General features: G+C 40.6%; 1 protein-coding gene across 2 annotated transcripts in view; it reads right to left on the minus strand.

Moving 5' to 3' along the window:
* il1rapl1a (interleukin 1 receptor accessory protein-like 1a) overlaps positions 1–26055 on the minus strand; it is a 204018-nt gene that overhangs the window by 153070 nt on the left and 24893 nt on the right. For both annotated transcript variants that reach the window (XM_037789517.1, XM_037789518.1), the window contains exon 2: positions 20209–20310. In XM_037789517.1, coding sequence (XP_037645445.1) covers positions 20209–20290 — 82 coding nt within the window. In that variant the 5' untranslated portion in view covers positions 20291–20310. The remainder of the gene's footprint in view (positions 1–20208; positions 20311–26055) is intronic.

Below are 26055 nucleotides of genomic sequence, written 5' to 3' on the forward strand. Positions count from 1 at the left end.
TTTGTTGCCTAAATCTAAGGCCCTGTTCAGACCTGGCATTAACTTGCTTCCTGAGTGATCCGAACACAAGTGGACCGCTTTAAAAACGTCTGTTCACACCAGGCTTTATAATGCGTCTCCACATGCATCTTGAGTGACCACTTGTGATCAGATCTCACTTCCCTGCTCTATATGCAAATAAACACGTAGTAAACACATGGCTAATACAGCAGAAGCTGTGACGTAATATTACATGAATGTCAGAAGTAATGACACGTTTGCCAGGCAACAGCGGGGTACAGAGCTTCAGAGAGCCAGGTGCAAAGCTCCGGAAAAAAAACACCGACACATCTCCGACAGTATGATAATAATGCACTTTGCGTGCCTAGTCTGATAGTATGTAGATCATGAAGCCTATAGATAAGATATATTTTAATGAAATACAGTTGTACCGACAGATTACAGTAGAGCACAGAATCCGTTTCCATGCTGTGAGGCAGACAAGCGCTCACGTCTGCCTGTCTATTCACATGAGGAGCGCAGTGAGATGACGCAGATGCCAGCGGGACTACAGTTGAGTAGGCGCTCCTTAATGTGGCCCAGGACACATTTGCGTACACACTGCTTAAAGAATGTGGCCATATGCGGCCCAGACCACATCTGACTGTGGTCTGAATGATCGGATCTCAATGTGTCCTCAATGCATCTTGAGTGCGTTCACACCTGTACTTAGAGCTGTCTGCTTGTGATCTGATCACTGAGGACGCATGTTAATACCAGGTCTGAACACGGCCTACGTGAGCGGTTTTGTTGCCCCCTGCTGGTACTGCACCTTCATACACGTGTGTAATACACTGACACGCTATCCTTTGATGGACAGGCGGGTCTATTTCACGCTTTGCCGCGATATCGGGTTGAACGCCCAGATGATATACTTGTGGAGGTGAGTTACTTTGCTGTCATAGGTAATTTTCATTCCTGGCAAAGGTACATCATGTTAAGGGTAAAATATGTGGTAATCTGTCGTTCAAAAGCCTCCGTAAGACTGCATAAGATGACTGTAATTTAAAAGAAAATGAGACTCTTGTAACATAACCACTAAGAACATTATATGCTCCTCTACATTCAACATTACAATAACCATTTTCATTTAGTCACTATAGAGCATATGTTACAAGGAGACCGCAGCATGTAGCAGCTGGCTAAAATGAGCATTCTTTGAGGAAATGAGCCGTTTCTGATGTGCTCACTTTCTTTTGAACATTTTCCAACCACTGCTGCTCCAAGTTCACTCTGGACTGCTGAGAGAGCCCTGAGCTCACGGGTGACAAGTTCACCCAACACACAACACCAACAAGTGTGAAAGAGAGAGACATTCAAAAGGTTTTTAAATAGAAAATTTAAATGAAAAGAAAAAAGAAGGGGAAACTTGAGTCCTTTCCTGTTATTGTTCGGTCTTTATTCCTGGTTTGAAGAGAGGGTCTCGAGGTCAGAGTGGTTGGGAATGTGCACAGAGAGGGTTGAAAGGGAGAAATGTCCTCCATGATTGGCTGAGATTCCCAGAGGGAAATCGGTGAAGCTTGAGGAAGCCTGTGAGGCTAATCTATCATTAGCATTCTGAAGGAACTACTGGGACTCAGAAAGAAAGACACACACACACATACACACACCAGCATTAGCCTGATTGCCACATTTATGAATATTTGCACAAACACACACACACACACACACGCACACACCCCAATGTGATCAAGCATTATCCTGCAACAGTGCTAAAAAAAAGAAACATCTGAATGAGTGAGTCCCTCATTCAACCATAGGTGAACCCACAGGAGCGATAAATGTCATTGATTTAATGTAGAGCTGCAATGATTAGTCTATCAATCAATCAAGACAAAAATAAATCACAATATATTCTGATAATCAATTAATTGTTTCATTTATTTCACAAGCAAATATGCCAAACAGCTGATGATTCCAGCTTCTCAAATGTAAAGATTTGCAAATTTTTCTTATCTTACATTATAGTAATTATCTTTGGGTTTTAGCAGGGCTGTTCCGAATACCATTTTTGGGGCTTTGAAGCTCCAGCAATAGCCCATAAAAACAAATTTGCTCAAATGTAGACCTATAATCAAATGAATAAATTAGAGATGAACCAATTTATCGTCCGAACATCTGTATCGGCCGATATTCCCTTGTTGACTGCCATCGGCCTATCGGCAAATAAGATGACATTCGCCGATGGCAGTGGCCAATGTCTATCTGTTGTGTTGCATAAATTTTGCGCTGGCTAAATGTTGTGTTGGTTATTTGCGGTTGGACTCGGACAAGAGAAGAAGCCACTGGCTGGACACAACTCTGGTATGAAGGCATAACATAAAAGTGAAAGAAAAAGTTGTCCGTGTGGGAGTATTACACTGTCTTATGTCATTATGTTCAACGAAAAATGTATCTGTAAAACAATGACTTAAAACAATCACTGCGGTTTGGATGGAAACTGACCTTGTGTGTGCGTTATGTGTCACAAAAAGGCCGTCTGTCCAATGAGAGTACGTTACAGGCAGTTGTATAGCAGCTTTTGAAGCAGTTATTTAAAAAAAAGAATATTTTTCATGTGAAGGAAGGCTATATCAAAGGTTTCATAAATTTGTATGATTGAATTTGGGCTCATTCAAAGACAGTGTAATGAAATGCTGAATGACTTTAAAACAGCTCAGTTATTTTTTATAATGCAGGCACAAAAGGGGAATAAACAAAAACATTGGTATCGGCCAAATTGTTATTTTTAACATCGGTATCGGCCCAGAATTTTGCAATCGGTGCATCCCTAGAATAAATAAATAGACTGTAGCCTGTACAAACCATATTAAATAAAAGACCTGGCTTTGTTGAGACTGTCTGTCTATCGATCTTCTCCTCTTCGTTTCAGTACCTGGGACAGCGCCGCACACACCTTCTACACACAACAAACAGCACTATCTGTCTGAGAATAACCAGAATAATTAATGCTGAATAATGTGGAATTACTATTCCTTATTTCATGGGCTGGTTGGGATCTTTGGGGTAATGTGTACATAATATAGGCTAAAAAAAAACAACGGTGCTGCATTCGAATACAGATTTGGACATTGATTACCATGGCAACGGTCAAAGCATTCAGGTCTGCCTTAGGTTTTAGATTGTCAGACGGATAAAATAACACATTTGAAGACATCGCCTCGGACTGTGGGAAACTGGGAAAAACATTTCTCATCTTTTTCAGATGTTTTATAAACCAAACGATTAATTAATCGAGAAGCCAAGCGAAAATAATCGTCAGTTACAGCCTTAATTCTATCATTATAAACTAAACCCAAAGATAATGTAGGCTATTTAAACTAAAATAAGACTGAGTGGAGTTTATAATACTGTGAATACAGTAAATCCACCACATGAAACAGTAAATAGTCTTAACGGAAGATGAAAATAAATCATGTAGGGTCACGAGAAAAGGGCCAAAACCAAGACACCTTATTATGCACAAACACACACACACACACACACACACAGGCTGACAAATACGCATGAACAGAGTTTGATCTCTCTCGTCCATTGTATGGTAAACACAATGAGGTCTGTTCCAGTAATGAGGAAATCCAGAGCTGTATTGATCACATGCAGTGGATCAGAAGACCTCTCTCAGTCCCTCAGAGCCCACTTTATACAGCCGCAGAACCCGACTCAACCCCCTCTCATTTACCACTTTACTGTACATCTCTCTCTCTCTCACCCTTCCTGCCTCGGCATCGCGACTTGTACTCTTGATCTATTTTAGAGGTTCTCTCACCCCCCCCCAACCCCATCTTTTGTTGCTTCATCTCTTCTCTTCTTTGCCTCCTCTTTCTCTCCGCTTCCATGTATCAACCTCCTTATTTATGTAAATCCATTTGCTATGAGAATGAAGCTTGTCTAATGTCCTGAACACTGCTGGATTTCATGCCATTTCTTCCCGGTAACGTTAGAATAATGAAAATGTAAATAGCGTTAAGCTGGGTAGCTTAAGACAACCTCTTAATGAAGGCAGAGAGAGAGAGAGAGAGCGACAGAGAGGGAGAGCGTTGGCATTTTATAGCTTCAAAAGAGTCCCGACGTCACGGGCAACAACATCACATATACAGCGAGCCGCCAACTGAAGCATGTGTATGGGAACCAGCTAGAGAACGGACATTATAGGAATTCAACATGTGTGGTGAGAGCTGCCTTCAAATAAAGCCTGAAAGAAGATCCTTTCAAGTGACATTTCAAGTGCTGTGCTCCAAACACCATTCATCCGTCTCTCTCGCTTGTTTGCGTCTTCAGGATTTTTTCCTATATGGTTGCCAGTCAATCTCGAGGGAACAATCCCCGGCTGTGATCGGAGGAGATGTTAATCAGGCTTTTGTTTTGCCTCGCTCTGAAGTGGCTGTCCATTAGTGGGATAAACCTAATATTATGTGCGCATTGATGTTATCAATATTCCCCGTGCCTCCCAACACTCACGTTGCTTCTTACACATACGCTTATCCAGGAGAGCGAGGGGTGGTGGTGATGGTGGTGGTGGGGGGGATGGTGGCGGTTATGTAAGAAGGGATCCAGGAGGGCTTCCCTTGAGCTTTGCAGAGAAAGTGACAGGAAAAAGCAAAAAGGAGAGCGAAACACGGAGAATGTGAACAAAGACAAACACAGGAAACGGGGCAGAGGTGCACAAAGGTGACCTCTCATATGGTGCTGATGAAAAGATTGAGTCATGGAAAGGAGGGGGGGGCAGAATAAACCGGAATAATTAGTGATTTCAAACAGTGATTAAAAGACAGAGAGAAAGACAGGCGTAGGGAAACAATAGAGGCAGAGAAAAGAATTAAAATGCAAGATGAATTCAACGGAAAGCTTTTGTTTCAGGAATACTTTCTCAACAAAGATAAGTGTTTGCTATCACCTTTATAAAACGCCCCGTGCCTCTACAAAAGATTGCGGATCTACATAGACTGCAAAACAGCATGCGTGTCCTTCCTATGGTGCTCAACCTTGGGATAACTCTGCATTAGCACATCAGGCTGTTAAGTCAGTCCCAGAGCTACTCAGCCAAACAGACCATTGGCTTGATCTTTGATTGTAAAAGCCTGCCAGGCTGGCAAGTTAATCCTGGAGCGTAGTAGGCCAATCAAGTTGTCAGGCCGGGCTCACCGTCAATAACACATTTAGGTCAAACACAAAGGTATGGGGAAGACCAGATCAGCTAAAGAAATACCTCCACCAAATCACATATAAATCTCCAACAAAAGGATAAATGCAAAGAAGTATGCCTTTAAAATCTCTTTTTATTTTAAAAAAAAGTATAAAATCAATATAAGATCGGGGAGTTTGCTGGATTGTTATAGCTGCCTTTTTTTATTGATCGCGATCTGAGCTCAGGCACTTGACAATGTGAAGCAGGAGAAAGGTTATTGTGCAGTCACCAGAACCACCCACATCTGCAGTGGCACAGAAAAAATGAACTCGGGAGCAGAACAACTAGACAGGAGTGTAAGGAACAGCGGTGGTGGCGGCGGCGCTGAAGGACAAGGGAGGTGCTGCTGTGGCAACGAGAGGAGTGGAAGGAGGTCGAGAAATGTAGAAAAGATCGAAGGAAATAAAGAGTGATGGAGAGAAGCAGAGAAAGAAAGAGACGGAGGCAGACAGGGAGACAGCACTATTTACGGTAGATTAGTTGTTATGGTGATAAGCAGAAGGGAAAGGAAGGGATGTAGTTGTCAGGGTGATGGGGCTGCACTGGGCTACTAATGATATGTAAAAATAACTGTGCTTAGATTTTGCCCTACCTTTGCAAAAAAAAAACGCGCTAACACACATACACACACAAACATGCCCAGATGAATACACAGAAAGACAAAGCAGTCTGTTGAAGCAGGCTCCTCTCATTAGCATTTGGAGACGTACTAAGATTCCTCCCCCACATTCGCTGCATGGAGCTCACTTTTTTTTGTAAGTTTTTGCTTAATGAGGGATGGTAAGATAGATACACACAAACACCGGGGATGTGTGTGTGTGTGTGAGTGTGAGTGTTTGTTCCTGGGTGTAACGCTTGTAGCTCTGTGCTTCTAAAGGTCTGACAACAGACAACAGAGTGCATATCACTTTGACAGAAGAAGATGGCAGAGGACTGTGGGTAATTGTAGTTTAAATGGCCTGAAGGGGATTCTAGAACGCTGGTCTTTGTAGTTTCGCTGCCTGCGGTGTAACCTCTGGGTTTTTCCAAAGACATCTGATGTAATCAGTGTCAAAGAACAAACACACCTCCATATGATATGCCAAGTGCCAACAAATATCAAATATCTCAGATCTGTCAGTGTCATAAGTACACATACTGTATGGTGTGGTGGAATGTAACTTAATGCATTTACTCAAGTGTCATACAATTTTGAGGAACTTGTACAAATTGTATTTACAATTTATGCTAAATTAGACTTCTACTCCACTACATTTTGGAGGGAAATATTGTACTTTTTACTGCACTACATTCTAGGGCTGACCCGAATGCTTCGAAGCTTCGACCGTGGCCATGGTATTCGACCTCCGAATCAGTATTCGAATGAATAAAAAGTGAGAAAGACTGCTTATGGCGGGCAGGAGGGGAGGTGGATGGGTCCAACAAATACAGGACTTTCAACCAGGAGACCGGTATTTTGTTTTGTAAGTGACATTAGTGACGTTTGTCACATGATTTTTAGTGACGTGTTTTCCGTTGTTATGTTACATTGTTTTTGTACGTATTGTACTTAGTTTACGTATTATTTTAACGCCAACCATGGTGTTTTTCCTAAACCTAACTAAGTGGTTTCATTGCCCCCTGCTGGTACTGCACCTTCATATAATCACGCCTAGACGAGGAAAATCCTCAGGTGGACAGGCGGGTCCAATTCATGCTTTGGCGTGATACCAGGTTGTTACTTTGCAGTTACAGATTTAACCTACAAACAGCTTATAAAATATGATGCATTATTGATTAAAGAACCGAACATTAAACAGTTAAAACAAACTCAGCCTTGACCAGCTACAATGTTACAATGCTCTTTGGTGTTAATGAATCATTTTGCAAGATGGCTACTTTTACTTTTGATACTTTAAGTCCATTTTGCTGATAATACTTATACAAGACACTAATACAAGAATCATGATACGTGTCATGATACAGGGGTTACGATTCAGTATACTGCGATATGTTGCAACACTGTAAGCAAGGTGATATATTGCGGTTTTTTAAACCTAATTTTAGGAAAACTCACCACCATATGCATCAAATCTGAGTAAAAAAAGTGTACTTTATTATGTAATCAGAACAGTGGGATCTGCATTTTGCATTTATCACAGTCCCTGTAATGCATCCATCCAACATCATAGTACTATTTTGAGGGGGCACATACACTGAGAGGGCGCAACTCTTTGCAAATGAAAAAAAGTATTGAGTGAGTTAATCTTTGCATGCAAACTATTTATTATTATTATAAGAGAATCGATACAGTATTACAAAACATAATATTGCGATACTCCATATTTTCGATATTTTCTTAAACCCTTAATTTCTCCACTGTAGTATTTTTACTTTTACTTAAGTAATTAATCTGAATACTTCTTCCACCACTGGTTGTGTTCAACATTAGAGCAACCACGAACAGCATAGGGAATTTTAAAACCACCAGGATCTGCAGAGGAATTGCATGTTCATACTGATCACTGAGCCAACATATAACAGACACTCAAGGCTTCTGGGAAATTAGACATCACAACACACTTACACACAGAGCACACACCTTTTCACCACATCACAGCCACTTAATGTGGAATAAATTGCCTTGATGCCTATAAAAAAATCCAGTGGCACTCATTTACCAACAGTTAATTACCTGGCAGTCTATTTCTGTAGTATATATAAACCCACTCACTTAAAAACACACACCCACACACACACACACAGATACACACGTGCATGCTGTGCTATATTTTACAATATATTTACTTGCGCCATGAAGGATTCCTCAGCATAATTGCTTCATTATCAGTGAAGACCAGCACACATATCAAACCACACGTCTCTCTAATCATCTGTCCACTTTAGAATATATGGCCCCGCTTCTTCCACACACCACACCCGTCCCACGCACAAACACACATGCATGTAATATCCCTGAGCATACATTAACTAGAGGGAGTAATATCCCCAGCTATGATGGTCTTTAAATGGAAACCATTGGAGGGGATTTAAAGAACTACTGTATAAAAACTAGGACCGTCAATCGATTCAAATATTGAATCGTGATTAATTGCGTGATTGTTCATAGTTAATCATGATTAATCGCAAATTAATCGCCCATTATTTATCTGTTCAAAATGTACCTTAAAGAGAGATTTGTCAAGTATTTAATACTCTTATCAACACATGGGAGTGGGCAAATATGCTGCTTTATGCAAATGTATGTATATATCTATTATTGGAAAATCAATTAACAACACAAAACAATGACAAATATTGTCCAGAAACCCTCACAGGTACTGCATTTAGCATAAAAAAATGCTCAAATCATAACACAGCAAACTGCAGCCCAACAGACAACAACAGCTGTCAGTGTGTCAGTGTGCTGACTTGACTATGACTTGCCCTAAACTGCATGTGATTATCATAAAGTGGGAATGGTTTCCTTAAGGGTAACCCTCTACCTTGCCCTTGATAAAAGTCTTATTCTTAGCGTGTATCACTGAAAATATTAAGTCATCCTCCACATTGTTTTGAAGTACTCTTGCCTCCCCACTTCCACACACTGGAAGATAACCAAATAATGTAACAATTCCAATCTTTGGTAGACACAATCAACAACGTCCTTGTAAGCAAAATAATGATGCATTCAAATGCAATATTCTACCTTCCTATAATAAAAACCAATGCATTGTAGCTGGATTGCCTGCATATGCTGGTCTATCCTGAGGCTGTGCAGCTGTTGTGAAGCGAGCAAAAGAGAACAGGCTTTCTATCTACACAATGCACCATCCAGGGGCAGTCTGGCTCTCCACAAGAAAGCCATTTAATCTCCAGTAGTCTGCATGTGATCAATCTCCCGGCACAGTGTTACTGCAGCGCAGGCCATTCCTCATCATTTAGAGAGAGAGGTATTGACCAGGCCAGGACAGCCTCCGTAGTGCATTTGTGTGTGCTGTGAGCCAACGGGAAAGAATGAACAAAATTGTCCAGTGTATACAACACATCCTGTGTTTGTCTCTCTATTGTGTACTTGTACATGTATGTACGCTCATGAAAAGTGAATGTGCGTATACCGGAGGGGCAAAAAACAGCAGGATAAACAAACATGTTTATAGTCGGCTTGTTTACGTATTGATGTCTTGCGGGCTGATACAGCTGGCCATATTATCATCAATACATCCTTAGTTAGATATTCCTGCTTAGTGGCTCACATAAAAAAGAACAGGCACAAGGACAAGCACAGCATTGTTAATGAGCATCAAATGCAATTGACTTAGCACAACGATGCAAAAGTAGAGACAAGGCCGAGGCTGAAACTACTCTTGGATGGGTAGCGTCATCTTAGACGTGTCAAGTTGAAGGTTCTGGGTGATCAATCGTTTAACTCGAGACTGGCTGCAGTCATATATTAACGTGTACCGATGTCAATGTGGACAGTTGATCTGTCAATAAACTGTTACAGTCTTTTCCTGCACAAGCATCTAGGAAACCTCGGGGGTATGAGACAGGCATGACAAGTGGGGACGAGGTCTCGCTGCGTCTTATTTGTGTGGGTCATTTAGCCCATCTGCTTGACAGAGAAAATGTATAGACAGGCACATTTCCGTTTTGAAGCGTCAGAGAAATTGCGGCAGTATGATTTGTGGAATGAAAGGAGAGCGCCCTGACAAATAAATTAACTGACTGGATCTTGTGTTCCTGTCCCTGCACTTATCGTGAGGTTATTCAGGCGTCAGCTCCATGGACTTCATCCCCCACACTGCCTTGGGGCCATGTCAGATTTACAGTTATCCATGACGGGCTCTTATCAGGGGATTTAGAGCGGGACTTTGCAGAGTCATCTAGAATATTGGCTGTATCGTTTTTTATCCCCGCTCAGAGAAAGGTTGGGATATCGCAAGTCACACACTTTAAGATGAATACAACACACACTCACACACAAACACACTCACACACACATTTCTGACATATCCTGCTGGGATCATAGCAATGCCCTGTCATATCACAGTATGTAGACAGCAAGCTGACTACAGTGGCTTTTGGGACACTATGCTACATTAGACCAGTAGTCACAGCTGGTACCACTCTTTGCAGCTCTGAGTCTTATCTGTTTTTACAATTACACTCTCTAAAGGCCTAATCTTTTTTTTTGGAGCATATGAATTACAGGCTCATTCAAACACATTGCTAAGGAGTTTGAGTTTAAAAAAAAATTATCTACAAATGTAAATTCCGCATTTTGTTTTTCAACTGACCATCAATGGAACAAGGCAAATACGCTATTGCCATTTTCACAAACAGCCTTAAAAAAACATGAATAAGTTAGATTTAGTTTTGGTATAGCTGTGTCCAGTATAAGTCCTTGTATTAAAAGTCATAATGATTAATTTCAGTGTCCAATTTTGTGTTGTTGTTTTTTTTTTACAGAGAGTCTATGCTTTTATTTACATTGTACCTTTAAAGTGGAGTCAATAATCCAGGCTGTTCTCATACTCCATTCTTAGCTACCTATGAAAAGAAATGCACTATAATTCATATACATCGCACGAAAAAATACCAGACTTTCGCCCATGAGACCGTTGTTTGTAGCCCGTGTGAAACCAGAAGTCAATGTTGCTTTATTTGTCACGTAACTTCCATATCTAAGTTACACCACTTCCAGAGTTATTTTGACCCAAACCACAATATTTTCCTTAACCTTACGAAGTAGTGCTGTTGCCTAAACCTAACCAAGTTGTTTCCTGTGAAGGCTAAGTTTATTTAGAAAATGGACACATGCATAAATTGCTGCTGGATATTCGCAGGAAAACACACGAAAAATTAGGAATAACTTTTCGTATGATATCATACAAACTGCTGTTTGAGGATACGTTGAATAATCACATAAAAGGCAGTTGTATGAACTCAAACACTCCACATATTTACTGTAAGATAGTGCCTCTACTGGGTTAAGCGTTAAGACACGGCAAAGCTCCAGTTCTTGTATTTGAGCCGAGTGAAGAGTGTTGTTTTCCACTGCAGCATGTTCACTCATCCCTGCAGGCTGTGTTTAGGAGCCATTATTCCAGCTAACAGACCGGTCAGCAGGCCTTGGATGTGTTTAGTGATGTGTATTCTCTCATGACATTTGGAGTGCATAAATGGACAAAAGTGTTCATGTGGTGTTTTATTTTTTTTGTCTCTTTATGGGACAGCAGAGGCTGTGATGGTGCAGAGTTGCAGCTGTGAGCAATTCATAATCAGGGTTATTGTCTGTTTATGTCCTGGCAGTTGAGTTTGGGGCAAAGGGCAACGCATACTGGGCGCATGTGGACCATTGTCATGATGCTGCGCTACACTCAACCTTTAACCGGGTGACATTGATTGATGGGCAGGTAGTCCCAGCACAGTGCTCAGCCTCTGTACATGGTGAGCCATTGACAAAACCTTCTAAAACTCGAAAAAGGGAAACGATGTCGGTTACTCACCATATCCCCATGGATTTAACCAAGGGTATGTAAAACCACCCGATTCTACAGTTATCAGGCCATTAAATAGTCGTTATCAGTCGCTATAAGCACCATAGATGTGGGTCATTAGTGGCCTACTACACCTACTATGTAGTAAAAAGTGAAAGTGAAACTAAAAAGCAACACGTTCTAACCTGTTGTAAAATTGAATGAAATGTCACCTTCTGAACACAAAAAAAAGGCTTCTTTAGGTTTAGGCAAAAAAAAAAAAAAGTTGGGTTTAGGGAAAAACATTGTGTTTTGGGTTAAAATAACTACGAACACAAAGACAACAACACCTTGTTGGTTTCACACAGGATGTGAACACTGGTCTCCTGGGTGAAAGCCCTGTGTTTTGTGTCCCATCTATCGTCCCCCGACCTCCACCCCTTATGGATCACACTGTTTATACTACAGCACCTGACTTTCGCTTCTGCTCCTGTCATAATTACTACGGTCGCTGGAGGTCGCTGTCGTGTTCTTTTATACCTTCTTTCGGTGATCTACCATGTGAATAGATGATAAAACCTACTAGTTGGTGTAGTAGGCCCCTACTGACACACATCTATGGGGCTTAAAGCGACTTATAACGCTTATTTAATAGACTGACAACAGTCTAATCGGCTAGTAAAACACACTACTGTATCGTAGCCCGAATTTAATACCATTCTGAGGTGAGATGGTATAATAAATGTGGATGGTATAACTCTTTTAAAATGGTTCCTAAGTATGTTCAGCTTTAGTTGGTGAGCTTGATGTGACTGTTGGGCTAATGTACTGTAGCTTGCTAGGTTGATTAGCTTTAATCTGGCAGTTTATGATAACAACAATATCAGACAAGAATCTTATTCTGCAATTTTCTGATATAACCGGACCTATTAATGCATATAATGCTTCCTACTTTCAGCTTAAAATGAATCTAAAAGCGCCAGGCAGCTTTTTTGGACACATGGCAAGATATTGACAATGAAATTGCGCATAATGACGATAAACACCGGAGGTCACACAAGGTACACCAGCAACAGCACTAGATTGTGTGATGATTTTAGCGTACTGGCCACAGCCAGAATTACTGGTCATGTAATGAGCTGAGGCCCGGCATCCAGTTTTCTAAATATTTATATCCATGGTTAAGGCCAACGTTTACAGCACAGCTCATTTAGTCCCCTGCCTTTTACCTTTTTACCATCAACCCAGAGCCAACATGAAAAGGCATTAGATGCTAATATATCATAACAATCTTTGGTGTGGTCATGTGCAAAAAGCCATATCGCCTCCCTGAGCACAAAGCCATCAAGGCCGAATTATAGGCTGTTACTGAAATAGTCTCAATTCCACAGTGCATGGTAAAGTCCCATTGTCATTACACATCACAGTCCAATGAGACTTCGCAAATCTGTGTGTATTTCAGGGGAATCAACGAGGTGTCATATTTTGATGCCTTGACCATCTGGATTGATCAGGCTATGCTCATGCTTGTTGCCACTAGATCTAACCAAGGGACACTGGGAAATTATCCTTGTCACTTGTCTTCAAGTATGTCCTTCATCCAACAAAGTTCAGTCCAACTTAGTACACTTCCTTTCAGGTTTTTCAGATCCAAGTGGCCACTTTTCAGAACCTGATGAACCAAGTCCTGATTCCCAGTTCTCATTTTGAGAACATTCATTCATTCATTCAAGTCATTTTGACTTAATTGGGCACAACATATGCTGAGGGTGGCCTCTGTCCGTAAGACAGTCAGGACTCAACACCAAAGTGTGCAGTTTGGGGATATTGCTTAGGATGAAAGCAAGTGTGTTTGAGAAGACTGAGGGGAATGTTGTCTGCCCAAGGCCCGGATCTAAAGAGGAACAGTGGTTTATTTGTTTGACCCACTACTATTGCACCTTCATCCCCAACTTCCCACAGTGATAAATGTCTTGACTGATCTCTGCTGAAACTCTGATTCAGTCCAGTGGAAAGAGCAGTGCCAACAGGTCTACGAGGATCAACAGAGTAATTTTGCTTTTTTTTTTTTTTTTACACCACACCTGCCCCAGATTCATACAGAGCTGGAAGAAGATTTTTCCCAGGATAAAATAAACTTTATTTCTATATTTTGATTTAAAATTATTTAGAATACATAGCGGGTAATGAGGTGGTCTTGCAATAAAAGTTACATTGCTTCACCGGTGAGAACATCAAAATGGCAAAATACACTGGCAGCGTATGATGTGTCGAAACCCACGCACACATTGTTTTCTATGTAAGCCCACCCACTGGCGATGTCTTGATGTGTGTCATTGTGGGTTGACGCACATCAACTAGTAGGGATATCCCACTGTCTGTTTCCCGGCGTGCTCTGTAGAATTAATTTTCCCTTATCGACAACCTTTGTGTATGTTTTTTTTATCCTGTATACCTGCACAAGATGTTAAACTATTACAGTATCGTCATTATCGATTAATCCATTGTTTGTTATTCAGTCAATTCACGATCTTGCTAATAAATTAGTGATGCCTATGTGAAGTTACCGCAGTCCAAAATAATGCCTTCAAATCTTTTATTTTGTGTGAGAGTAGCCACAAAAATAGAAATCATTCAATTGACTCAGAAATCGAATCGAGGAAAGAAGTCACTGTCAAATAAGCTGACAGTTTTACTTGATAAAAGACTGACTGATCTAAATTGTCGTAGATCCGTTTTATGTTGATCCAATCCATTTATCCTTTTAGCAAAACTTCTTAACACTCTTTTCTGTATGCATTATTCTTGATCCCCCATTCTCTTGCTCTTAACCATGTTTGACAACACATGGCATTGTGGTGTGCAGACCATCAGGTTTTGTGCTTTGTCCTTACCCATATTTAACATTCTTCAGCGTGGCTTACAGCCTGCTACAAACTGGTAATTGGGTTTGTGAGCAGAGAGAGACCCCATTTAAAGAGTCCCTGTCTTGTCTGATTTAAGTCTGGGTCTTTATGGGCTGATCTCCAGCAGAGAGGCTGGAACAGGCCTACTCAGGTCTGACTGGGCCAGGTCTGGGTCGGATCAAGAAGGAGACAATTGGGAGTCTGAGGGATGGACCCTGACAGATTGTCCCTGTCAGAGACGTGCTTAGAGTCCCTGCGAGTGGATCTCACGCAGTGTCAGCATGGCCTTGGTCAGTCCACTGCACAATCACAGGGATGTGAGAAGACATACTGAGCACAGTGCCTGGAGTAAAAAACCCTCATCTGCAGCACTCCAAGATGTGGGTTAAATTCGACCCGTGTAAGAACAGCTCAAACATCTGCAGACGTGTGCGCGTACACACAACAAACATCACAAACCAAAAACAGCAATCTACCCCAATTGATATCCAATTCTGCGCAGCCTGACTGGTCATTAAAACCATGAGCAGTGCCAAGTGTAGGGCAAAGAATGAGGGAATAAGAGACACATGCAGCTTTTACACCTTTGGGAAACTCATTAGTCCAGGTAATACAGACACAAGCAGACCCCACATCGAATAATTGTAGGATTTTGGAGTGCTACAAAACTCTGGGAATCCCATCCGGACATTGGGAGGGAAAATCAATTGAATAGCTGCTTTATGCAGTGTCTCTTGAGGGCTAATCAAGCCCTCATAGCTGGTTCCTCACCCAGAACTATTCAAGGTTGTGGAGTGAAATTCCCAACTCTTCCCACAATCCCACAGAAACAATACAAGTATTCCCATCTGATACCAAATGCTCAACAAATAATTAATTGGAACAGTACTCCCGAAAAAAAAGTGTCATTCTTTGTCTCTAACTTCCTTTTTCTCTCTCCGAGTTGTGTTAAATTTCTGGTTTGGGCTCAACAATAATAATAACTACCTATAAATTACTTTGACCTATAGGTGCAAGTACAAAGCCAGAGGTGGTCACTTGAAGTTCATTTAATAGCAGTCATGAGAGTCCAGCTGCTCCATCTCTTTCATCCCCAGCACATGAAGACAGATATCCCAAACCTTTGAACCAGAAAACAATCACCCACCAGGGACTTCATCAGCCAATTAATCTCCTTTACCACCACATTTCATCTTTAACACAAACGCCGGACCATCATCCTGTTCAATTTTTCAGAGGCTAGTACTGGAGAGAACAATAGACTAAGGTAGAAAAATCAATTTGACACGTGTAAGGGCAACACAATTAAATAAAAGCACAAAATAAGGTATTGAACTCACAACACCTGCTTGGTGCTTTATTGCAGCTGTTTCCAAAAATTTACATTCTAATACAACAAAACTGCATTGTAAATTGCGATTTCAGGGAAACATATTTTGTCACGGATTGTTTGTTTTTGACGTATCACAAATATATTTCGAATGACAGTCCACAGAAGTCCTTGTATGGAGGAGGTCGGGGTGGTGGATGGGTCAAACTAACAAAGGGCTTTCACCCAAGAGACTGCTCTTTGTGTCCTTTGTGACACCAAAAGTCAACGTTCACTTATTTTAATTTAGTCATTTTAAGCCAAACCATGATGTTTTTACTAAACCAAACAAAGTAGTTTTGTTGCGTTTTTTTTAATTTATTTTGTTTACATTTTTAACGTTAACCACTAAAGGAACGGATGTCAAAAGACAGTTTTCCATTCAAGGTATTTCAGTACTAAATCAAACTTCATGCAAACAACAAGCATTTTGAGGCTTTTTTTTTCCAAAATTAAAAAGAAAACGTGTGCATCGGTGTTTCATCCCACACTTTGCATTCGTTACAATACTGGTACATTATAAGATCATCTGAGGCAAATTTCCTACTTATGTAAGCCGGAAGTTTTTATTGTGTGGAAAGACTACGGTCCTTTGTCCTGGAACGATCTGCAGGCCAAGCTTAAACTTGAGACCTTTATCTCTTTAAATGATTTTTTAACTTAAAATAAAGGAAGTGGTCACTGCTAGCTGCATTTGCTTTAATTAACTAACAAACACATGACCAAAATGCTGCATTGTTAATGCACTGTATTATCTAATGTATTTTTTGTTGTATATATTATTGCTGCTGTGATCTGATGTTATTGTCCTATGTATATATCCCTGTGAGTGTGTGTTTGTGTGTGTGGGTATGTGTGCATGTGAAAGACAGAGTGAATGAGAAAGAGAGAGAAAGTGACAGTGTCCATGTCCCAGATTACTAGTTTAATGTGAGCTTGTCTGATTTTCCTCATGCCTCCATTTATAATCCTTCAGGAAGACATAGAAGCCTTTCAAAGTGCCATTAAATAGCCAAACTGCCCTGTGACACTGCATCACCTTTGACCCCTCCGTTGGGGGGGTCATATTGACTTTACTGCTATCGATATTTTGAGGACCCAGAGGGCCCACTTGATTGATCTGATGGGCTGTCCTGTATCTGATCTATATGGAAATCCTCCACGGACCAGAGCGAACAGCCACACAGGTACTCACGCGTGCACACAAGCAGTCAATTACCTATTAAGGACAGCTCGATAGTTGAACTGAAATCTAGTTAAATTCCATGAAATGAGTCTCTTATTTTGTTACTGTATTCTATAACTATAAGAGAGAAAGCTCGTTATGACAGTTAAATGACCAAAGCCGTCATATACTGTAACTTAGTTGGATAATAATTGTGCAATAGATTTTCAGAGTACAAAATCGCTGAATCAATTATAATATATAATTCATTGATCTGTTTAAGCAGTCTTAAGGGCCTGATCAGGCTAATAGGCGGATTTTACTGACATGACCTCAACCTTTAATTTGTGCTAATTACAGCTATGATTATTGTCTTGAACAATTACAGTGCAACATAAAGCACCTATATATAGTCTTTTAAGGACAATAACTTTAGTTAAATATTGTACCTGTCCTGACACTTGGGAGATTTAACAACATAGATTTACAACATACAAGTACTCTGGTGTACTTATCCAGTCTTTTATCAGCAGCTGGAGGTCGATAGCTAAACTTGTACTTTGTCACGCAAATTCCCCCCATCGACCAACAGCAAGCAGTCTTGACTATGCTGATCTTTTAAGGGAACGTTAGCTATATTGCACCATCCAGTTTTATTTAAAGAGGACCTATTATGCTTTTGTGCTTTTCCCCCCTTTCCTTTAGTGTGTTATATAGTAAGTAGTAAGTGATGTGGTGATGTCACCAAGTAAAGCATTTGCATAATACCTGCCTAGCGGCTAGTTTGGCACGCAATAAAACTAAGCTGGTTAGAGTGGAGCTGGAGTGGAGTCCGAAGAGTTTGGTTGGGTTGACCAATCGCAACGGAGTGGGCGTTTTTTTTTCTTCACATTAAAGCATGTCCAAGTGTACATGTATGTACCTGAAAATAAGCATAATAGGTCCCCTTCAACCTCAAGAGTCAACAGTATATACTGCTTTACAAAAGAGGAATGGTTTGCAGACCGTTATGAGACAGGAGTCAAAAACGTCTTTTAAATAAACTGTATGAACTTATTGTACCGTTAGTGACCAAGCTAACCGACTGACAGAAAATCTGCTAGCTTGAAGAGCTTTTTTCTTCATTGAGTGAAATGATGTACAATCGTGACACAGTACTTTAGCTACAGTACAGCTACAGCACTTTACCAACTAGCCCCTGTGAATATGTCACAGTACATTTTAAAGTTTGATTCCTGGGTGTTTTTTTTCTCTGTTTAGTAGGTGTATAGGCAAGTGTGTCTGTATTTTGTCACTGACCATCTTCTTTGTGGGTAGAAGCACATTATTCATTGATAAGTTGCCCTTTTGCTCTTTGTGTTCATGTCTGTCTAGTGGGTGTGCTTCCTTCAATATAAAACCTTTATCTAAAGGTCACTCCTTAAATCTTCAGACATGCCCACTCATGTCTGCAGTACAAACACACCAGGGACACAAAACCCAGCGTGTCACAAGCGCACACACACACACACACACACACACACACAAACATGCACTTTCCTGAGTGCATCTAATGGACTTCAGGGAAAGAAAAGTACTATCTTACATGCCAAAGACAGACAAATCAACTACTAGTATTAAACTAGTATGTGAATACTGAATACATAAGAAATGGATTGTAATGGACGAAAAGCCTACTTTTTCTCTGTAATGGCAGCTTGTCTTCACAGTGTTTTAACTGACTACCTGGATCCCTATATGTATTCCTGTCATGAAAAGCTTCTACCTTCAATCTTTTTGCTCTCCATTTTCTCATCTGACCTTTGCGTTTGTTCACAATTGATGCTCAATTTGCTGGCATTTAGAGCCAAAATGAGTTTCGCAATAACCCTTGGTGACCCAGTCACTGAGCAATTGGATCATTTGGTAGCTGTCAATCTCTCTAGATTGAGGGGAGGCCTAGCTAATTTTAAGAAGTACAGTGTATATCTTTTCATTAATTCACATGCTCTTCACCTCTTCAAGACGCAGGCAAAAAAGCTGCACTTATATCTAAATTGCTCAACAGTGCTGCCACTTTCTTGTGCGAATCCTTTCACACAGAAATGGGAAGCATCATCCCTTGCAATTACCTGCCTATCATCTTTTTGAAGCATGCAACACACACACAAACACGCATTTTTCGCATTATTTTCTAGTAGAATCAAGCTGTTTAGTTAGCCATGAGGCACTATGACAGCAATAAACAATAATTAACGATTGTTTCACCAGCTAAACACAATCCAACAGTGACAATCATTGTGATTTAATGTCTAGACTTTAAATTTAGTGTAGACAGAAGTTCATAAAAAGAGCAGCACAAAAATGATTCATTTATGTCTGTGAAATTTTCCAGAAGCCTCCAAATTACAATGGCAGCGCCAGCCATTGATGGTTAGTGTTGTGTCTGCGTGAAAAGCACTCACTCACACAAATACATAAAAAAAACAGCCATTGAAACATATTAACATACAGGGGGTTGCATGCAAAGGTTTCAGACACCAGACTGTATATAAAGATGGACAACATGACAGCTCCCCAAAAGCGAAGCCAAAACATCTTGATCACCCCCTGGTGGCTGGTTGCAGTATAGGTCATAAATCCCGCCCCCTCCATGTTAGCAAATGGGACATGGGCCAAACTACAAAGTCAAATACATTTTTCCCAAAAGATGGTTTCTGTCATTTTAGGTAGTTCTTATCACGCTAATGTAACTTCAAGTGTTCATTTTTCTGATAAGTTTGGTTTTAATCAGTTATTTGATGCTATAAAAAGGGGGTGAGACGTCATGATTAACAGCTGTGATTGACAGCTGCTCCGAGTGAGGTACTTGTGCAGCCGCAGAGTGTATGGGCGGGGCCTCGATACAGCGGCTACAGCCTTCCGATCACTACTGCGCAGACTCTGGCTCCAAATTACATCAAAATCTCAAGGTGGCAGCTCCCGTATACCGGGATATTTTGGCTTCACTTTTTGTACAATGGGAGGAAGTGGAGACGCGTCGTCCATCTATACATACAGTCTATGCTTTCGACATACAAGAAAGGAGGAGTTTTCCATACCTGAGCCTCTCTTAGAGACCACCTTCACACTCTCGGACAGCGTGACGTACAGCAGGATCAGCAGAGGGCTGGGAGGTCTCATCTTCCCCCCGTCCTCACAGCCTGAAGGAGAAGAGACATGGGCACGGGAGAAGGAGGGATGGCAGGAGAGAGAGAAAGAGAAGGAGCGTGATCAGTCACTTCTTGTACATGAGATCAAGCACCTCCTTGTTGCTACTAGACAAGAGTAAGTGTCAGTGTGGAGGGATGTTCTGTAACAGCCCAAACACTACAGCAAGTACGCACACACACACTATTATAGAAACATTTGCACGCCCACACACACACACACACACACACTCAGACACACACTTGGACACTCACATCAACATTTTGCACATTCCCCTGGGGGATCTTTCTTGTAATGATTTCCTCTCATGATTGCAATGGAGACGGGTTATCATAGCGGGGATATATCTCATGAGAAACCATTCCCTAAGACGCTGACGAATCAATAAAGAAATAATTACATGTGTAAGGAACACCACTTTAAGTCGCCAGCTTCATTAAAAATAGGGGAGACCTTGAAGGGAATTTAAAACCTCACCGTGTGACTCGCAGAGATGCGGCAAATATCTCCCCCATATATCCCTTATCGACTCATATATCACATTAATTGATGGAGGTGACTCCTTCTCCTCTCCTCATCTTCTCTGAGTAAATGACATAATCTAACATGTAGTAATTACCCTCTAATAGCCAGCTCCTGAAATGGAGCCGCTGCTGCTGTATAAATGTGATGTTAAATAAAAAAAGAATACACTCATCAAAGTAACAGTTTATTAGCTTACAGTGCTAGCCGACGGCAATACCCTTCAAAGTCAACCATCATCTCACTGTAACAGAAGCTTTACAGGCAAAAGAAGACACACACGACGACATTAGAAAGTGAAATTACTAAAAGTTTATGATGTTAGTAAAGGTCGACATTTTGGGAAATAAACACCCTTAGTCGTTTTCTTGCAGAGAGTTAGATGACAAGATTGATTAGGGATGCACTGATACCGATACCGGCTCGGATATCAGACTGATATTGACTCGAGCCGATCTATTCAATTCAATTCTTTATATACCATCTAATATACACATTTAATACTGGAATTTAGTGTTTAAGTTTTGACCAATTTGTTGCTGCATTAAAAAGGTTTACAGCTGAAATGTAATTCCTGTTAATTTTGAAGATTGTTTTTTACCAAGTTGCTGGCGTACGATTTATTATTTTAATAATAAATGAAACTTCAGTAAATGTATATCTATGTATATATTTGTTAGGAAAGCAATATGCAAGTCAAGCCTGATTTTGCCTTACACATAAAAGAATGAGTCCAGTCACTTCCACACAGTGAGGCATACAACTTTAATTTAATTAATTAAACACTGGTATCGGATCGGTACTCGGTATCGGCCGATACTTCACAAATGAACACCACTTTTAAGATTTTTTAAGTGAAAATGCAATCGGCAGAAGTAAAAAGCTAACGTTAGGCTATAAATGAACTACACCACGGGCGCATGAGCGTGAGTATACACAACGAGGCTGTAAAGGCGGACGAGTCGGAGTGATGACGTTTGGTAGTTTCATTTAGCCACTTGTTAGCAACCGCCTTTTCTAAGACACATAAAATTCACGAGTAGTGTATTTATTGATGTATTTTATGTCTTACAACAAAACGGTAAAATCTCTTCAGTTTGTGTTAACCACAGACCTTATTTCAGGCAGTTAACTCAAAAAACATTCAAGAAACCCATTGAGTTCCATACAAGGGAACCGGAAGTGCTAAAATGCTAACTCATTCCCGGGTTTTCGGACTCATTCCTGTAGCCGTTATTAACCGGTGGGCAAATCCTCACCCTGACATCCCTAATTTACAATACGGATATGTGTGTGGTATCCTCTCAACTAACTCTTGGCAAGCAAGCATATAAGCATATCATTCAAAATGTTGAATTTCCCTTTAAGTTGGGTAGAGAGTCATTGCCCTGTTTCATTGTAAGCATGGACCGCAAAAGAGAAACAAAACGTGACAGAAGTGGCATTATCAGAGAGAGAGCCCTCAATCTAAAGCTGCCAGTCTGGGTAGTTGTATGTGTCAGAGGTACCAGACAACCAAATAGAATAAAGTGATTGGAGAAGAAGAGCAGATTCACCAACAGCCTGATCTGTGTTCCTGTCAGTCTAACTATAAGAAAAGGAGAACACAACACACAGCAAATTAACCCAATGAACCAGAGAAGGACAAGATGAGGGCCCTGGCCTTTGGAGACAGAAACTAACGGCACAGAGAGCCAGAGCCAGGAGGGACCCTGGAGTCTGCGGCGAGTCACGTGCACTCCAGATTAGCATAGCTAATGAAAGGAGCCTCTCTCAGTGTGTGTTTACACGATACACGCAAGGCCCGCTCTGAAAAGAAGCCTTTCTCTCCCCCTCCATCACATTCTACTAGGAAACAACGTTCAGTCGATAAACACCGCTCTGCCAATAACATTCTGGCAAATGCCACAGCTGAAGGATTGGCTCCTCTTTGTTCGGCTAAAAGGCCTTTAAAAACACTTGCCGATAAGCCGGTTGGTTCTAATTGTGTGTTTGTAACTGAGGCGGTCAGTTTATGGCTATATGTGCACACACAAATCACCAATCAGAAACGCTCTCAAAAGGCCCAAATCCTTAAGGTCAGCTCAGATTCCAATTCAATTCAGATAAGAGACCTTAATCTGAATGACCATGATATCCCTCTTTAAAACACATTCAGTGGCCATTGCTGCAATACCGTCCCAGAAATGTAACAAGACAAGCATAATGCAGGGACTTGCAGCTACCAAATACTCAATGACAAGAGCAGAAAATTGAAAAGTCAAGAACCATGGGGCAATTTCATTGAGACTATAATCACACACAAGCAGAAGAGAGAGAAACAAAAAGGGAAACAGATGATATCACCATTGTGGCTGCATGATATTTAGTTGCTACGTACTGAAAAACACTCGTGCACAATCATTTTACCTGCTCTTTTTTTTTCTCCTTAACCGTAGTACAGTTCATTTTGCACTAAAGTTCTTAATTAAATGAGAAAATACTCCGTACTTTTCATTATTCAAGTATTTAAATCACACAGCAGTATACAAAAACAGGCTTTAGCATGTAGCATATAGTAACAGAATATTGATTCATATATGATCAGCGCTCCCTAGTTTGACCACTTGATCGGAGTTTGCGAATGATTGACAGTTGCCTCCGTTGAATGAAAAGCCAATAGGAACGCTCTCTCTCTGAAATGACCTGTGATTGGCCAAAGTCACCCGTCACAGGCTAGATTTATTAATGCCTGAAAACAGAGCCATGAGGAGGAGCAGAAGTCTAGTTTTCTCTCAGAACACTTGAATTACAATATGCTGAAAGGTTATTGTGAAATGTTTTTGCCCAATGATGCCAAAAACATTCTGCCTACTGCTGCTTTAACTTAGTGTTCAGCGTTAAAGCATTGTTCTAATTAATGATAGTTAAAATAATTTGAGTTTGTTACTTGTGGTTTGATCTGTTATAAAGATTTGCACGAAAAAAAATCATCAATATAATCACACCATTTAAATTAAGATCATTTTGGATGGCAGTTAAGACGAGCACCACACTGTATAACAGCAACATCCCCAGTTTGATTTTGACCTTTGTTGCATGTCTCCCTATACCTGATTTCCTGTCTATATCTACACTGTAAGCTGTCCAATAATGCCAAAAAAAAAAGCTCCCTTCATTCCAAGCTGCAGATACAAGTTGATTTACTTAACATGACTGAATGATTGGCAGGTTGTGTTTCTTTAGCTGCAGGATGGGGAGCTGCCCCCCCGTCACAGCCTGATTCAATAGAACAATGCCAGCGACACTCCTCTGTGTCCCAATCATGTCACGCCTTCACAAGCTCAGTGGGCTTTGGGTCCTGCCAGCCATGACATCACCAGCCTGCCACCCTCACACACAGAGAGGGGCATTGTGCGCCTCGCACGACCCCCCAGAAAACAGCCAACGCACCTCGTCCTCCCCTCCCCTCACCTCTCCTCCCTCTCCACTCCCCCTCCATTCTCGCCACAAATAAGTTGAAACTGCTGCACAAAAGCACTCAAAAAAAGCGACTTCTAAGAAAACAAAGTGGCTCTCCAGAACGGACTGCTCGTTGAAGACCGCATCAACACACGTTAAACATTAGGACCGGGACGATACACCTATCGCCCGATTCAATTTTAAGTATTGCGATTCTACAAGTATTGTGATTCGATATTGCAATCTGTTTTGCGATTTTTGTTAACTTTTTTAACACTAGACCATGGGAAAAAGTTGAATCATACACTTCTAAGGACTTTTACTTTGGAAAATATCTAAATTAATACAGTAAAAATGTTTGATTATCAGCATGTATGTAGTCAGAGATGTCTTGAAGTCAAATATATCAGTCATTGTCAGGAATTATTTATTAATTTTTTCCAGCAAGACATTTCCCTCAAAAATTTGTGGTATTTTCTTTTTAGTTTATAACTGACATGCAATGTTTTATACTTCTGGATAATAAAATCCAATCAATCTTATTTTCATATATGTATTTTAAATATAGTTCCCTTTGTTAACACCTTATTTTGAAAACCGGACGTAGTCACATGTTTATCCTTTCACTAATTTCACCAAGTCCGTAGCTAGCTCTTCCGTCAGCTCCGTTCTCTTTATACATCCATGGTCAGCTCCATTGGGGCCATTTGAATGCATTTAACATAAATGTCAGTATATGGGTGCTCTACAGTTTTAGCATCGGCCGATTTGACCACGGAGATGCGAGTGACGGCTGGCTTGATTGCACGTTACCGCAATGCGATGACATCTCCTGTCCACGACAGAGTTAGCATGCAGCTTTAGCCATCATGTCTAGCTCTGCTTTTCCTGCAATGTGTGAAACCCAAAGTGTTTCCATACTTTGCTGTATGTGTAGTGTTTACCACTTTGGATTTAAAATGTGAGGGTGCAGGTCGTATCCACGTGGACCCTCTGCTGTTTTCTACTTTTTTGTTTCAGCTCGATGCGATTGGCTGCTGTTTTTTTGGTTGACGGATACGGAACGGATATGACGTAACATTACTCAGACTACACAATAAAAGCGGTAACTTCCATCTACCTCCGCATAGACTCAAATGAAGCAAATATATAAATTCTGGCATCAAAAAATGTATTTCAAAATGGTAAAAAAAAAAAATGCGATACATACTGTAGGTGAATCGATTTTTTTTTCCACCCCAATTAAACATCAGTCGGTAGACTCGGTAAAGCAGCAGATTTCCTGTAAAAGATATTATATAGCTATTAAGAAGACTAAGTGGAGAGTGAAGCCATTTTTCTGATTTCAAAACTTGTATCACTCCACACTCGAAAGTTCTTCCATCATTTTGTCGAGCACAAAGGGAGCAAACACTAAGTTTAAATATCGTCTGTAATGTTAATTTCCCCCACAAGGTCAGGTAGGAAGGATCTATTGAGTTTATTTTAATTATTTTAACTTTAAATTATCTTGTTTGAAAGTATCTGAATACAACCTACGAGCTCTATTGTTTCCAGGTCAACATGGGGAAAAAAAGACAATAACGCTGAGCTGCCATTATTCATTGAAACCATCTTTGCAAAAAAGCAAAATTTAAACACAAAAATGTTTTGGTGAGAATACGTTTTTTTTTTTTGAAGTATTGCACAGAAGTAGGAAGAAGTACAGATATAACTTCTTGTAATACGACATTCTGGCGTTGCTCGTCGGTTAAATACGGCCAAGCTGTTTTCTC

Source organism: Sebastes umbrosus, chromosome 13 (genome assembly GCF_015220745.1).
Source record: "Sebastes umbrosus isolate fSebUmb1 chromosome 13, fSebUmb1.pri, whole genome shotgun sequence".
Classification (NCBI taxonomy): Eukaryota; Metazoa; Chordata; class Actinopteri; order Perciformes; family Sebastidae; genus Sebastes; species Sebastes umbrosus.